Raw genomic sequence first — 14287 nt, 5'->3', positions numbered from 1 at the left:
AAGCGCTTCACTTCATCCTTTGGAAACAAAACTGCTGAATGTAAGAAAAATTGAAACACTATTCTTTTTAAGTCTTGTATCTTTAAATCCTTTAAGAAAATAACTAACTATTTCAAGCCTGATACTGAAGATATTCACACCTAGATTGGTTTCATATTGAAGTACAGATTTGACAACCTGTGAAGAGTGAGAGGTTATAAAGACAGATGTTTTAGACTCACCACGGGGTAAATAAAAACAAAACAATGCTGTCCACACCAATTTGAAACAGCTCGTCTTTGGGTTTACTTTTAGGAGGGCTTTTACAGAAAACGCCCAAAGACTCAACTTGACCCCCCCCTTCACAGACACACACAAATTTACTTTTCTCTATGCAGTCACCCATCAGCAAACAATGCTTTGAAGGTCCTGTACCTGAACAGAGTGGTGGAACTGAACCCAGGCTTCATATGGGATTTCATTCTCAGGCACTGACAGCAACAGTTCAAAACAGCTCCTGTAGTAAAAACAAGGAGATGTTTTATGACACTATAATAAAACAGTGCAAAACAGAACAGCCAACGACAGTATGAAGAGTGTGCAGAGTATGATCCAACCTTCAAGCCACCATGGCCGCCCCCCTACAAGGCAGTGTTCCTAATAATTCAATATTAATATTCACTAATATTCCTGTACACATGGATCTGTGTGCATGCCAATTAATATCCTTATAAGTAAGTAAAATTTATTTATATAGCGCTTTTCACAGATAAAAATCACAAAGTGCTTTACAACACAGGAAATGGGAATATAAAAACAATATAACAGTAAATAAAACAATGTAAAACAATAAAACTATAAAAACAGCATAAGAAATTAATCAAATGCTTTTCTAAATAAAAATGTCTTCAGCTGTTTCTTAAAAGAATCAATGGAGTCCGTGCAGCGAAGAGACAGTGGGAGAGAATTCCACAACCGTGGTACCACAGTCTGAAAGGCCCGATCACCACGAGTTTTAAAACGAGTGCGCGGTACCACCAGCAGTCTCTGATCTAATGACCTTAAAGCCCGAGAAGATGCATGTGGTTTCAGCAGGTCAGATAAATATTGAGGAGCCTGACCATGTAGGGCCCTAAAGGTTAGAACTAAAATTTTAAAATGAAACCTAAAATTTACAGGCAACCAGTGAAGGGAGGCCAAGACTGGAGTGATATGCGATCTTCTCTTGGTGCCTGTTAAGAGACGTGCTGCAGCATTCTGCACAGTCTGAAGACAATTTAAGGCTGATTTGTTAAAACAAGTAAAAAGGCCGTTAGAGTAGTCTAAACGAGAGGAAATAAAAGCATGAATAATCATCTCAAGTTCAAGCTTTGAACTTAGGCTTCAGGGGATCCTTGTTGGACAAGGATCCCCTGAAGCCTATTACCGCTGACATTAGAGTGGGGTGCGCCTTCAACAGACAGCCGGTTGCTGGCAAAAAGAGAGAGGCAACCATTTATACCCACATCCACAGACAACTACAATTGTGGTGGGAAGCTGGAGCATCCAGAGAGAACCCACACGGACCTATGGAGAACATGCAAACACACTGAAACACTGCAGCTGACCAGATACAAAATCTTCTCGCTATGACGTCAGTGACAATAACTGCATAGTACACAAATATTGAAAAGTGAAGGTGCTTCAATTATTTTGTTTCGTTGCATCAAAACATTTTCAGCAGTGGCCAACTCGTTTGACCGTACGTCCACAGCTTTTTTTAATTCTTCAAGCACCATTCTGTAGGCTTGTGTAAAGATATTTGCACACAAATTGTCTAATTACCAAATAATGGTTATACAAATGTGTCCATTCACATACGAGTTTCTGTTCAGATAGCATATTGGTTTTAACCACCATAACTGCGCTTTACGTGTCAGTTAATAAGTGGGCTGATTTCACTTAAGGTCTTTGTATGTTATAACTTGGCTCTTCTCCATGGCTGGCTAACAGACCAACAACAACATAAGCAAGAGTAGCCCACTCCATCTGACAAAGCACACCCTCTACATGTAGACTGGCAGTCTGTGACTGCCCACAGATTCTTTTAGCTACCTCAAGAAAAGAAAAAAAAAAACTCCCAAAAAACAAAACAACAACAGCATTCCATGTTTACAAGTATGTGCATCCCTCCTAACCAGAAATGTATGCTTTTCTTCATCACTAACCTAGCATTGCAAATTGTTGTGTAGTTTGTGTACAAGCAAGCGGCCACATGTTGCAAACTGCAGCAAAAACAGGTAAACAAAATGTGCATTCAAACAGTGTTTTTAAACCTAAAAACAAATCAGCATGCTGAAGAAGTTTAACATACCGTTCACATGACTAATACAGTTTATTCAGGATAACAGTGGATTTTCAGTGCACATGTAATGAGACAACTCCCTACACCTCCCTCGCTTCCCCCCCTTCCTGACACCATGACACCCCCCTCCTCCAATCCCTCTCTCAGCAGCAAGACATCTCCCCCCCTCCCCTCCTCCCAAACATCTCCCAGTGTCACAGTGGATCAGGTCAGGAGGCAACTGAGGAAGCTTCGCCCCAGAAAGGCAGCAGGCCCAGACAAGGTGTGTCCTAGGATGCTTAAGGCGTGTGCTGCTGAACTTGGGGAGCCGCTACAACGAGTCTTCAACCTCAGTCTGCGACTGGGGAGAGTGCCCGCCCTATGGAAGACATCCTGCATCGTCCCGGTCCCCAAAAAGAACCGGCCCAATGAGCTGAATGACTTCCGACCGGTGGCACTGACGTCACATCTTATGAAGACTCTAGAGCGGCTCTTCCTCAACCTCCTCCGACCACAGGTACAACATGCCCAGGACCCACTACAGTTTGCATACAAGGTGGGTGTCGGAGTGGAGGATGCCATCCTGTACCTCCTACACAGAGCCCACTCACACCTGGATGGGGGAAAAGGCACGGTCAGGATCCTGTTTCTTGACTTTTCCAGTGCCTTTAATACCATCCGGCCCTGTATGCTTCAGGAAAAACTGAACAGGATGGAGGTGGACCCCTGCCTGGTGGCTTGGATCTACCTCACCGACAGACCACAGTACGTCAGGCTGAAGGACATCACGTCTGACACAGTGGTCAGCAGCACAGGAGCACCACAGGGAACTGTGCTGTCCCCTCTTCTCTTCACCCTGTACACCTCTGACTTCTGCTACAACTCTGAATTATGCCATATTCAGAAGTTTGCAGATGACACGGCCATCATGGGGTGTATCTGGGATGATCAGGAAGAGGAGTACAGAAGTCTGGTGAGGAACTTTGTCGCATGGAGTCACACAAACCACCTGCAACTCAACACCTCAAAGACTAAGGAACTGGTTGTGGACTTCGGGAGGTCCAGAGAAGGTCCACTGCCAGTTCAGATAGAGGGGGAGGAGGTGGAGGTGGTCAACAAGTACAAGTACCTCGGGCTGTGGGTGGACAATAAACTGGACTGGTCATGCAACACAGAGCACCTGTATAAAAAAAGCCCAAAGCCGACTGTACTTCCTCAGGAGGCTGAGGTCTTTTAACATCTGCAGGAAGCTCCTGAGGATGTTTTACCAGTCAGTGGCTGCTGGAGTACTTTTCTATGCTGTGGTGTGCTGGGGGAGCAGCACAGCAAAGAGGGACTCATCCAGGCTGGAGAAACTGATCAGGAGGGCTAGCTCTGTGGTCGGCATGAAGCTGGACACTCTGGTGACAGTGGCAGAGAAAAGGACATTAAAGAAACTGATGGACATTATGAACAATGCTGGGCATCCTCTGCACACGGCCATAAACAATCAGAAGAGTCTGTTCAGTGACAGGTTGCTTCTCCCCAAGACAAGAACTAACAGACTTAAAAACTCCTTTGTCCCACACGCCATCAGACTGTTTAACTCCTCTCTGGAGGGGAGAGGGAGGGGAAACAGGAGGACAAAGGAGGGGGGAACAACTAAGCTGCAGTGCCTCTGCACCTCACTGTACAATACCTTGTGCAATACTTTTTGTAAATAGTCAACAGTGCAATAGACTCAATACTTGAAATGTGCAATTCACTTGTATTTTTATTTTTTATTCCTATTTATTCTATTTATCCCCTTTGTATATTTTATTTATATTTGTCTCTGTATTTATATATGTGTGTGTGTGTGTGTGTGTGTGTGTGTGTGTGTGTGTGTGTGTGTGTGTGTGTGTGTGTGTGTGTGTGTGTGTGTGTGTGTGTGTGTGTATATATATATAACAGTTCTGTAACTGTAACTTCGGTCGTTGCTGTGCTTTTTTTGGAAGTCGAATTTCCCAGAGGAACCCACCCGAGGGATTAATAAAGTTCTATCTTATCTTATCTTATCATGCCTCTAAACCTTTCCTGGCTGAAGACGTATGACTGGTCCTAGCAATGAACACAAAGGCACAAATCTCTGACCTAGTTCAGCTCATGTTGAGAAAGTCACAAAATATCTTAGATAACTCATTTGTAGTACGAGACCTTTAATGCCCCTTCAAGGACGTCTTGAAGCACATCTAATCCCAAACAACAGCCACTCAATCCCAGTCAGTGTGAGCTTTGATTTCTTTTTGTTTTGGTTTGCAAATGACAGTTACTTAAACTAATATTTTTAAATGACAAAACCAATAATGCTATAGCCTTTAAAAAAAATAAATAATAATAATAATAATAATAATAATCATCAGTTAGTACCAGGAAGCACAGCATGCATATAACTGTGCACAAAATGAAGAACAAAATTAGCTGAGGTTATTATTACAGTTACCACTGCTTACGTTTTACACTTAGTATCACTGCATACCTCAGATTTAAACCATAGCTGTGACATTTACATCAATTTACAAAACCACTTATTTCCTGTGTTGGCAATTTACCCTCTATATTTCAGCAATGTTTTCCCATTTTCAACGTATAAATGTACTTTTATGCCCTGGGCAGAGGCAGGCTGCAATTGCACCAAATCGGTTGGAGGATTTCCATAATATTTAGTTTCTTGTTTGTACTCGGACTGTTGTGAGAAAGCTAAAAGTCTTTCATATTAGGAAAGCCACCTATTGTACTATGTCTCTTTCTGGACTCCTGTATGCATATAAAAGCTTTGCTCACTCTACAGGACGAGTGCTTTATTGGCGTTTCGTTACCCATTCAAATATGGGGGGAAAAAAAAAAAAAAAAAAAAAAAAAAAAAAAACCACACGCACACAGTCATTGATATACATACTGCAAAAACATTTGTTTAATGTTCTTAGACCAATGACGTATCTGGAATATTTCATTTGTACATTCTCCCCAACTCCATGTTCTGCTTTGAATTTATTAAGCAAAGCAAAGAAAGAAAAAAAAGGAAGCGAAACTGAAACAAAAAATAAAACTGAACCCAACAGAAAAAGACATGTTAAGAAGGCTGAACGGAAAAAAGCGCCAGGATCATCAGTGCCTCGGAATAGCGGCAGGCATATGGAGAACACGAATAAAGCATTTAGTCAGATTGCAAAGTGTACTTGTGAGGATTGGCAGATGGAAAAGAGGGAGACTAGACTCACTCCCACTGGTTAATAGTTATTACCACTTAGGAAAGAAACAATCAGCGTTGGTGTCTTTAATTGTCAACGCTTGATCTCATTTTCAGACAGCACAAGCCTGCTGTATAGGTGTAATGACTTGAGTTTACAGAAAATGCTTGAATTTGAGCTACATTAGACAAAGTTGAGTGAGCAGGCTATTAAGGACTTTGTAAATAATTGAAGAAGCTGAGGGGAGTGCAGCTGTAGAGAAAACAATATAAAAAATTAAAAAAAAATAAAGGAAAATGTGTTTTTATAATCTGTGTAAAACAATCCTTTCTTGAATTTTATTAATATAAAATATGTTTTGACCAAATGATTTGCCTGCTGATTGAGGAATTGGTATTATTGCTTCTCTGATCAGGAGTGAGGATATTGTTCGTGTAAAACTGCTCTCTCGGTGGTGCTGCAGGTAAAGCCGTTTGCAAGTGGTAAAAGATGGAGCCCTGCAATAGAACTGTAGTAAACAGGCTTCCTGTCTAACCAGAGAAGATGAAAGCTGAAGACACAAACTCTCAGAAGAGCTATTCACTGGAAACTAGTAGACAGAGAGAGGACAGGCCCACCTGCCCCATCCCTCTCGCTGTGGGGAATGAGGCACAAGGGGGGGATGTTACTGTGAACAGGTCTCAGGTGGCCCACCCCCACAGAACGCATGCAAAATAACCCAATCTGATCCTGCAGGAGGTGTTTGTATCAGACTCAGTCACTTCTCTAGTCTACTGCATTTCTTTTCTGTTTGGTGCTTTCACTTCCTTTTGCAGTGCACACTCAGAGCCTGTATGACACACTACCAAGAATGTTGATTCCAAGTTCCAAGTTCCAAGTTCAACTTTATTGTCACTTCAACCATATACAGTTTAAAAATACACAGTGAGGCGAAACAACGTTCCTCCAGGAACCAAGGTGCTACAAGACAAGTTAGTGCAAAAAAAATATATATATATAATATATCTAGTAATAATATTGTGCAAAAGAGCATTTACAGGTTGGTGTGTGCGATGGTTTGGTGGTGTAGGTCAGTGTGTTTGCGCTTTGTGTTGGTTAGTCAGTCCAGTCTCAATGTTTTGAGGTATTTGAGTTAAGCTGAGTGATAATGTTAGTGTATGTGTGTGTGTGCGTGTTTATCAGTCAGTCCCTTTTTGCTGAGGAGACGGATGGCTTGTGGAAAAAAGCTGTTGCACAGTCTGGATGTGCGTGCCCGAATGCATCGGTACCTTTTTCCAGATGGCAGGAGTGTAAAGAGTGTGTGAGAGGGGTGTGTCCGATCAGCCACAATACTGGTGGCTTTGCGAATGCAGCGTGTGGTGTAGATGTCCTCAATAGAGGGTAGAGAGACCCCGATGATCTTCTCTGCTGTTCCCACTATCCGCTGTAGGGTCTTGCGGTCTGATATGGCACAGCTCCCAAACCAGACAGTGATGCAGCCGCTCAGGATGCTCTCAATAGTTCCTCTATAGAAGGTGGTCAGGATCGGTGGTGGAAGCCGGGCCTTTCTCAGTCTTCTCAGAAAGAAGAGACGCTGTTGGGCTTTCTTGTGCAGGGAGCTGGTGTTGAGGGACCAGCCGAGGTCCTTCTCCAGGTGTACACCCAGGAATTTGGTGCTGTCAACGATCTCCACAGAGGAGCCGTTGATGCTCAGCGGTGAGTGGTCGCCTCGTGTCCTCCTAAAGTCAACAACCATCTCTTTTGTCTTGTCAACATTCAGAGACAGGTTGTTGTCCTTACACCAGTCCGTTAGTCTCTGCACTTCCTCTCTGTACGCTGACTCGTCGTTCTTGCTAATGAGACCCACCACGGTCGTGTCATCAGCGAATTTAATGATGTGATTTGAACTGTGTGTTGCTACACAGTCATGAGTCAGCAGTGTGAACAGCAGAGGACTGAGCACACAGCCTTGTGGGGCCCCAGTGCTCAGTGTGGTGGTGCTGGAGGTGCAGTTCCCGATCCGTACTGACTGAGGCCTTCCGGTCAGAAAGTCCAGGATCCAGTTGCAGAGGGAGGTGTTCAGGCCCAACAGGCTCAGCTTTCCGATCAGTTGTTGGGGGATGATCGTGTTAAATGCTGAGCTGAAATCTATGTACAGCATTCGGACGTGTGAGTCCTTCTTGTCCAAGTGTGTCAGGGCAAGATGGAGTGCAGTGGAGATGGCGTCGTCCGTTGAGCGGTTATGGCGGTATGCAAATTGCATTGGGTCCAGTGAGGGGGGCAGCAGGGTCTTGATGTGTCTCATGACGAGCCGTTCGAAGCACTTCATGATGGTGGGTGTAAGTGCGATAGGGCGGTAGTCATTGAGACAGGACACAGAAGACTTCTTGGGCACGGGGACGATGGTGGTGGCCTTGAAGCACGTGGGGACAACGGCACTGCTCAGAGAGATGTTGAAGATGTCGGTGAGAACATTTGCCAGCTGATCAGCACATTCTCTGAGCACTCTGCCTGGGATGTTGTCTGGTCCAGCAGCTTTACGTGGATTGACTCTGCGTAGAGTTTTCCTCACCTCAGCTGTAGTGAGACACAGGACCTGGTCGTTCGGAGGAGGGGTGGTCTTCCTCGCCGCCACGTCGTTCTGCCTGTCGAACCGAGCATAGAAGTTGTTAAGCACATCTGGGAGGGAGCCGTCACTGTCACAGGCAGGTGGTGTCGTCCTGTAGTTAGCGATGGCTTGTAAGCCCTGCCACATGCGTCGTGTGTCGCCGCTGTCCTTAAAGTGGTTGTGGATTCTCTGGGCGTGTGCGCGCTTCGCCTCTCTGATGGCCCGAGAAAGTTCAGCCCTCGCTCTTCTAAGCGCCACCTTATCTCCCTCTTTGAAGGCAGAGTCTCGGGTCCTTAGAAGTGCACGCACTTCCGCAGTAATCCACGGTTTCTGGTTGGGTCGTGAGATGATGATCTTGGAGACAGTGACGTCATCGGTGCACTTGTTGATATAGCTGGACACTGATGATGTGTACTCCTCCAAGTCAGTGAAGTCGCCGTAAGTTGCAGCCTCTCTAAACATGTTCCAGTCAGTGCTCTCAAAACAGTCCTGAAGAGCAGAGATGGCTCCTGCTGGCCAGGTTTTCACCTGCTTCAGAACCGGTTTTGATCGCCTGACGAGTGGTCTGTATGCTGGAATTAGCATAACAGAGATGTGGTCTGAGTAGCCGAGGTGGGGGCGGGGCTCTGCCCGATATGCGCCGGGGATGTTTGTGTAAACAAGATCCAGCGTGTTTTCTCCCCTCGTTGCAAAGTCCACATACTGATGGAATCTAGGAAGCACTGACTTGAGATTTGCATGGTTGAAGTCCCCAGCAACAATAAACAGTCCATCCGGGTGTGTATTTTGCAGTTCACTGATCTTTGTATACAATTCCCATAGCGCTTCCTTAGCATTAGCGCTAGGTGGAATGTACACTCCGATAATGAAAACAGTGGTGAATTCCCGTGGTAAGTAAAAAGGTCTGCATCTAACAGTCACAAACTCCACCAGCGATGAGCAATAACTAGAGACTAGCACAGAGTTCTTGCACCATTTCTCGTTGATGTAAACACACAAGCCGCCACCGCGAGTCTTACTGCACAGAGCTGCATTTCTGTCGGCGTGAAACGAGGCGATTTTTGTAATGTTAAAATTAAAAAAAAAAAAAAAAAAAAAAAAGGCTGTGTATCCAAAAACATTAAGTTACACTAGTAAAAAAACATGTTGGTATTCCTTTTGTTTCAAAGCATAATAACTGAGTTTGATATACCTGACATGACATTTGTTGTGATATGACTATTACACATGCACACAATACGTATAGTCTTTGTCTATACAAGTTATATTGAAATGATTTCAAATTGCTCCCATGCATAAACCAGACATTCAAACTACTTTGACACCTATGACACCTCGCACACATTCTCATGAGATAATCAATTGCTTATCTCTCATAATTCAGTATATTTTACAGTACTCACAAAGCTAGCCGCTTCAAAACGAGGGCCACTCTGTCGGACTCTGCCGTGAGGTGGGATCGAGCTGAAGCAAAGCAGTTTATGGACAGACAGTAGACCTCCAGAAGAGGCAGCCCATGTTCCATGGAATTCCTGCTTCCAGCATAGTGCATCAGTGCCTGCAAAGACACACAAAGGCATCAGAAACTGAAAAAAATTGTTGATGAAGCAGATTTGAAAGTAGAGTAGAAATATGTAGTAGCAATGTTCAAAAACTACAACCAGAAGAGGAAGCATTTGCCATGGATGATCAAAGGTTTTCACCTTAGGGAGATGCCTGTCTATACCTGATTGATCCCAGCTGACACACTGTCTGGTGTGTGCCTGCTGTGCTCCAGATTGGGCCTGATGGGACTTAACTGTTGCTTTAAAACAAAAAAAGGAAGGAAGACTTCATACAGTACATGATCATCACACATACATAATGATCTCATACTGTATATGACCATTAAATTTGAGTTCTTGGGATGATTCAACCTGGTATAATTTCACACAATTTAAAACAGAATCAAATTCAATTAATTAAATTAATATTACCTACAAGAAACAGGTGTTTTATATAACTCAACATTTACTGTTAACAGGGAGGAAGGTCTCGTTTCGCGCAAATACTCAGCGATCAGCTGTCCTTCAGGAACAGAGAAGTCAACATCTACACCCATCTGTCACCTGCTTGTAGTTGGTGGGTATACACATTAAATCATCATAGCGCTATCAGCATCCCAGGAGTCTCATTTGCCAGATAGAAGGAACTTTTCTAGGTGGTTCTCGTGCCCACAGAGGCACTAAATTAATTCCCCTCTGTCTAAATATACAGTACCCTCTCAAAGGAAGGTAGGAATAAAGTCTAGGCCCTAAAGACCTACATCAGTGTACTAATTACATCCCTGAGATTTCCGACTGGAATTGGGAGTCACACAGATCTTTTTGCCTTTGTTTTACGAAAACCTGGAAGATTGAAGTTAAAACTGTACTGAAATTGAGTTTTAGTGTTAAATCAAGTGTCATTTTACACAGTTACCAACACCAAACATGGGAACGCATACAATCTTTCAACTTACTTATAAGGGGGAAGTTAGAGCTGTTGAAATCATTGAGAAATATTCAAAAGCAGACCTGTCAGGGTGAACTAGCTAATGAATTACTCCTGCTATACCATTCTCAAAGGCTGCTGAACAGGTTTCAAGGGAAGCTCTCTAATGGTTGAAAAACTTGCAGAGTCCCTTAAGCAGCAAAAATGAAAGTGATACCTAGTTTTTAGTTAAATCAGATCCTTTAGAAAGCGGAAGCCACAGTAATTTCCCTACCATGATGACTAGATTTGTGTTTTAACTGGACTCCAATCTAAGATTTCTTTAAGGGAGACTAAAAATCTCCATTGTCGTAACTGACAGATGCGCAGGTTTAGAAACTGTCACATTTCAAGAGCACAGGAAAAGCGTATTTTCTTGAAAGTGGTCAAAATGCAACACTCCTTAGTAGCTAAACGCCCCCCAACAACAAAAATATTATGATAAACATATCTCGACGCTGCCCCGCCCCACAGGCATGCAGTAATACATGATCTGCAAACTGTGTCAATAAATTCATACAAACATCTGTATTACATTTTCTTCGTTGCCACCATAATCACTTCCCAAATAAAGCAAAGCTAAAAGACCTTTGATCTTTGAATGTAAGGCGACTCGAACCTGCAAATTGAGCAACAAATCACTGAGCTGCAAATAAGTCCAACGGCCGTGAGTTGTTTGGGTGTAAAAATAATAATAATAATAATGACAAAAAACACAAAAGCATATGCAAAAATAAACGTACTGCAATTGGGTGTAATCCTAACCTAAACTTGGCCAGTTAGCTAACAGGCCAGCAATCGTTGCTGGTAATTCTGCTTGCGGGATGCGAGAGGGAAAAAAACAGTCCTCGGTGAGCTAACGATAGGCTAATTGTAGCTTCGATGCTGCATGTACACATTACCTGACAGAAGTTATCGCAGTACTCCGTGGAAGACGCTACGGAGATTTCTTGTTGCCTGAGAACGTCCTCGAAAGCTCTCAGTGTGGCCAGCAGGTTTTCCATTGCAACTAGGGTATCTTCGGCCGTGTCCAGGGCCCAGTCGCTCCATTCGTGCTCTGGTTCGACATTATTCTCCGCCATCTTCACTCTCCACCACAGCGCGTATGCAGTGCAGTCTGACGACCCCATTCAATGCTGTCGGAATATTTAAATACATCAGCTGAACTGACACCAAGATCACCTGAAAAGTAAGTAGAGGGGGTGGTAAGAGCAGAAATACAAAGTGGGCTTGTACTGTTATATTCAGGCCGTTGTTGCTATTCCTTTTTAACCGCAATATCGATATACTTTATTTTCTATCCAATATAAACTTTGCTCTCTAAATTTATGCGAACAGTAATTCAGTTATTCTGCTTGATTTTAGCTCTGTGTGCTTTTTCTTACATCCATCTCTTTCTATTCTATTTTTTTCAGTCTGAAAATAATAACCTTTATTACAGTTTTTCTCGGGTGGTACACTGACACTGATAGTTACGCAAAGCACCAAAAGGTAGCGTGACATAGAGCATAACACACCTGACAGTTTATCAGACCAGAAAAAAATCAACTGCACTGTACCCCCCCCCCCCCCCCCCAAAAAAAAAAAATCGTAATAATTGGTTGATCAAATATTATTCAACTTTATTCAACTTCGGTGGCAATTTTTCGCTAAAACTGCATGCCAAATAAGTGCTCAGCTAGCGCTATTAGTAAAAATCCGATATTCTAGGAAAATAAATGTTAATCTGAAGTGAATTACGATTAAATATAATTTTGTTAGCGTTTAAATTAAAATAGTTAAGGTGTTTTTATTATCGCCCCACTGTTAGAGACCGGGAGTTTCGCGCCCTCTGGAGGTGACTGCGTAGTATCGTTCTACTCCATTGACCCGGAAATAGATTTCACTTCTCTCGGTCACACGTGTGGAAGGTAAGCAAAGTCTGAAAATAACATCTGCGACGGCTTATTAGATGTAGATCGGCTGCAGTAACGATTGATTAGACGTTGAACGCATATTTTTGATCGGTATTTGTAAATAGATTCTAAGAATATTAACTGGGAAGTATCAGTGAAACAATCGAAAGATTTTAATGTTGACACAAGTCTGTGACGTGTCTGCGTTCATTTTGGGTGTTTAAAACCCTTTTGTTTCACACAGTACCAACTGGTTATCATGGGGAAGTCCAAACAAACCCGAAACCACAACAATGGCAAGAAGAAGAACATTGCAAAGACCTGGAAGACAAAGCGCAGGACCAAAGACCTGGATCAGATCCACTCAGACATGAAGCCTGACACGGCTGCTAAACTGCTGCATCAGGAGGTTGACTACGATGTAACCGGATGTGCACAACACTACTGCTTACACTGCGCGTAGGTATTTCTCTGTTTACTGTAACAGTCCATCTGTTAACTGACTTTGCTTGATATATATGCTGCTTACTAAACTCTTAGTCTTCATCAGTATTTCCTTTAGTAAGATATTTAATATTTCACCTTAAGTTCTGCCGAACTTTTCCCATTGGGGTTGGAAAAGAAGTAAATCTTCCCATATGAAAAGCTGGAATGGAGAAATATTCTGTATTGTCCAAGTCTGAGGCCACAGGTCTCAGCTGGAAAAGGGTGGCGTACCCAATGATGAATGATTCGAGCAAATTTCAGTCCTAATCCAGGGTTCCAGATCCTCATGGCTTCCTTAAAATGAAATGCCCTCTTCTTATACTCTCTTATGCTGTGAGCTGTTCATCTGTTAAATTTTTAAGAAATATAGATTTTATTTTAATGTGATGGCTCTTCTTGTTTTGCAGGAGATATTTTGTGGATATGAGATCCTTGAAAGAGCACTTCAAAACTAAAGTGCATAAAAAACGGTAAGCGGACCACTCTACAGTCACATATTTGGACTTACAGCTCGTAATCCTATCCATGTAAGTTTCATGGCTTACCTCCTTTTTTCCCCATCCAGACTGAAACAGCTCAGAGAAGAGCCCTACACCCAGGAAGAGGCAGAGAGAGCAGCAGGCATGGGCTCATACATCCCTCCAAAAGTTGTTGAAGTGAAGACCCAACCATTAGAGGAGGACATGGAATGAAAGCCTCTGACATTAATCCACAGACTGATTAACTCATAAAAGAGGCATTAGCAGTTAATGCTTGCAGTTATTGTTGTCACATACTTTAGTAGCAAATCTGAAAATGCCTTTTGTGACAGACAATGTTTGTTTTTCAGCCAGCTGTGAGAAACGTGGTTGTTAAACTTCCATCACCAAGTTCAGAAGACTTCTCCTTACAATCAGATGCATTGTCTGCCTATGTAAATACAAAGGATGGTGGAATGTTTTCTACAATAATACATTTTGTGGAGTTGATTAAGTCACATTACACATGTGGAGTACAGCAGTGCAGTTAGAGCTGTACCTGAACTTACCAGACAAAGAAATAGAGGAAAACATGCATTTCTGTACACAAAGTAATATTTATTTTTCACTCTAGTTGTTCATTTAAAATACTGGACAGTTAACTAAGTTTGACTATTGATAGAAAATGTAATTCTGCTGTGTACTGTAGACCTTATTTTGTTACTGCTTCAAATGGAGGGAATTGGAGATGTGCATAGTGATTCAGATGTCTGCGACCAGGCTAACTTATACCTCGTTAAACTTCTAAATGTTCTTAATTAAACAATCTTGAGACAACA

At 42.8% G+C, this 14287-nt stretch overlaps 2 protein-coding genes across 4 annotated transcripts in view; one reads left to right on the top strand and one right to left on the bottom strand.

Annotated features, from left to right (window-relative positions):
* rlf (RLF zinc finger) overlaps positions 1-11739 on the bottom strand; it is a gene marked incomplete at its 5' end in the record, with an annotated part of 26812 nt that extends 15073 nt beyond the window's left edge. Inside the window, 3 exons of the mRNA XM_082516086.1 lie at positions 415-496; positions 9502-9656; positions 11512-11739. Coding sequence (XP_082372212.1) covers positions 415-496; positions 9502-9656; positions 11512-11739 — 465 coding nt within the window. The remainder of the gene's footprint in view (positions 1-414; positions 497-9501; positions 9657-11511) is intronic.
* On the top strand, positions 11707-14287 carry znf593 (zinc finger protein 593). Of its 3 annotated transcripts, XM_082516093.1 has the most exons (5): positions 11710-11798; positions 12420-12519; positions 12749-12963; positions 13398-13460; positions 13556-14287. In XM_082516093.1, the coding sequence occupies exons 3-5, from the start codon at positions 12764-12766 to the stop codon at positions 13680-13682; spliced, it is 390 nt and encodes a 129-aa protein (XP_082372219.1). In that variant the 5' UTR covers positions 11710-11798; positions 12420-12519; positions 12749-12763; the 3' UTR covers positions 13683-14287. The 3 variants fall into 3 exon arrangements, with proteins under 3 accessions (XP_082372221.1, XP_082372219.1, XP_082372220.1); XM_082516095.1 differs by lacking the exon at positions 12420-12519 and having other exon boundaries at positions 11707-11798; XM_082516094.1 differs by lacking the exons at positions 11710-11798; positions 12420-12519 and adding an exon at positions 12591-12615.

The sequence above is a fragment of the Aulonocara stuartgranti genome (genome assembly GCF_965226115.1).
Source record: "Aulonocara stuartgranti genome assembly, chromosome: 19".
Lineage (NCBI taxonomy): Eukaryota > Metazoa > Chordata > Actinopteri > Cichliformes > Cichlidae > Aulonocara > Aulonocara stuartgranti.
Note: the sequence above shows the minus strand (reverse complement) of the source record. Positions and strands in the feature narration are given on the sequence as shown.

Coding starts and splice junctions, on each gene's coding strand:
- znf593 (XM_082516095.1), top strand. CDS start 12,764: ATGGGGAAGTCCAAACAAACCCGAAACCACAACAATGGCAAGAAGAAG. Junction 12,964..13,397: donor CACTACTGCTTACACTGCGC/GTAGGTATTTCT, acceptor CTTGTTTTGCAG/GAGATATTTTGTGGATATGA. Junction 13,461..13,555: donor ACTAAAGTGCATAAAAAACG/GTAAGCGGACCA, acceptor TTCCCCATCCAG/ACTGAAACAGCTCAGAGAAG.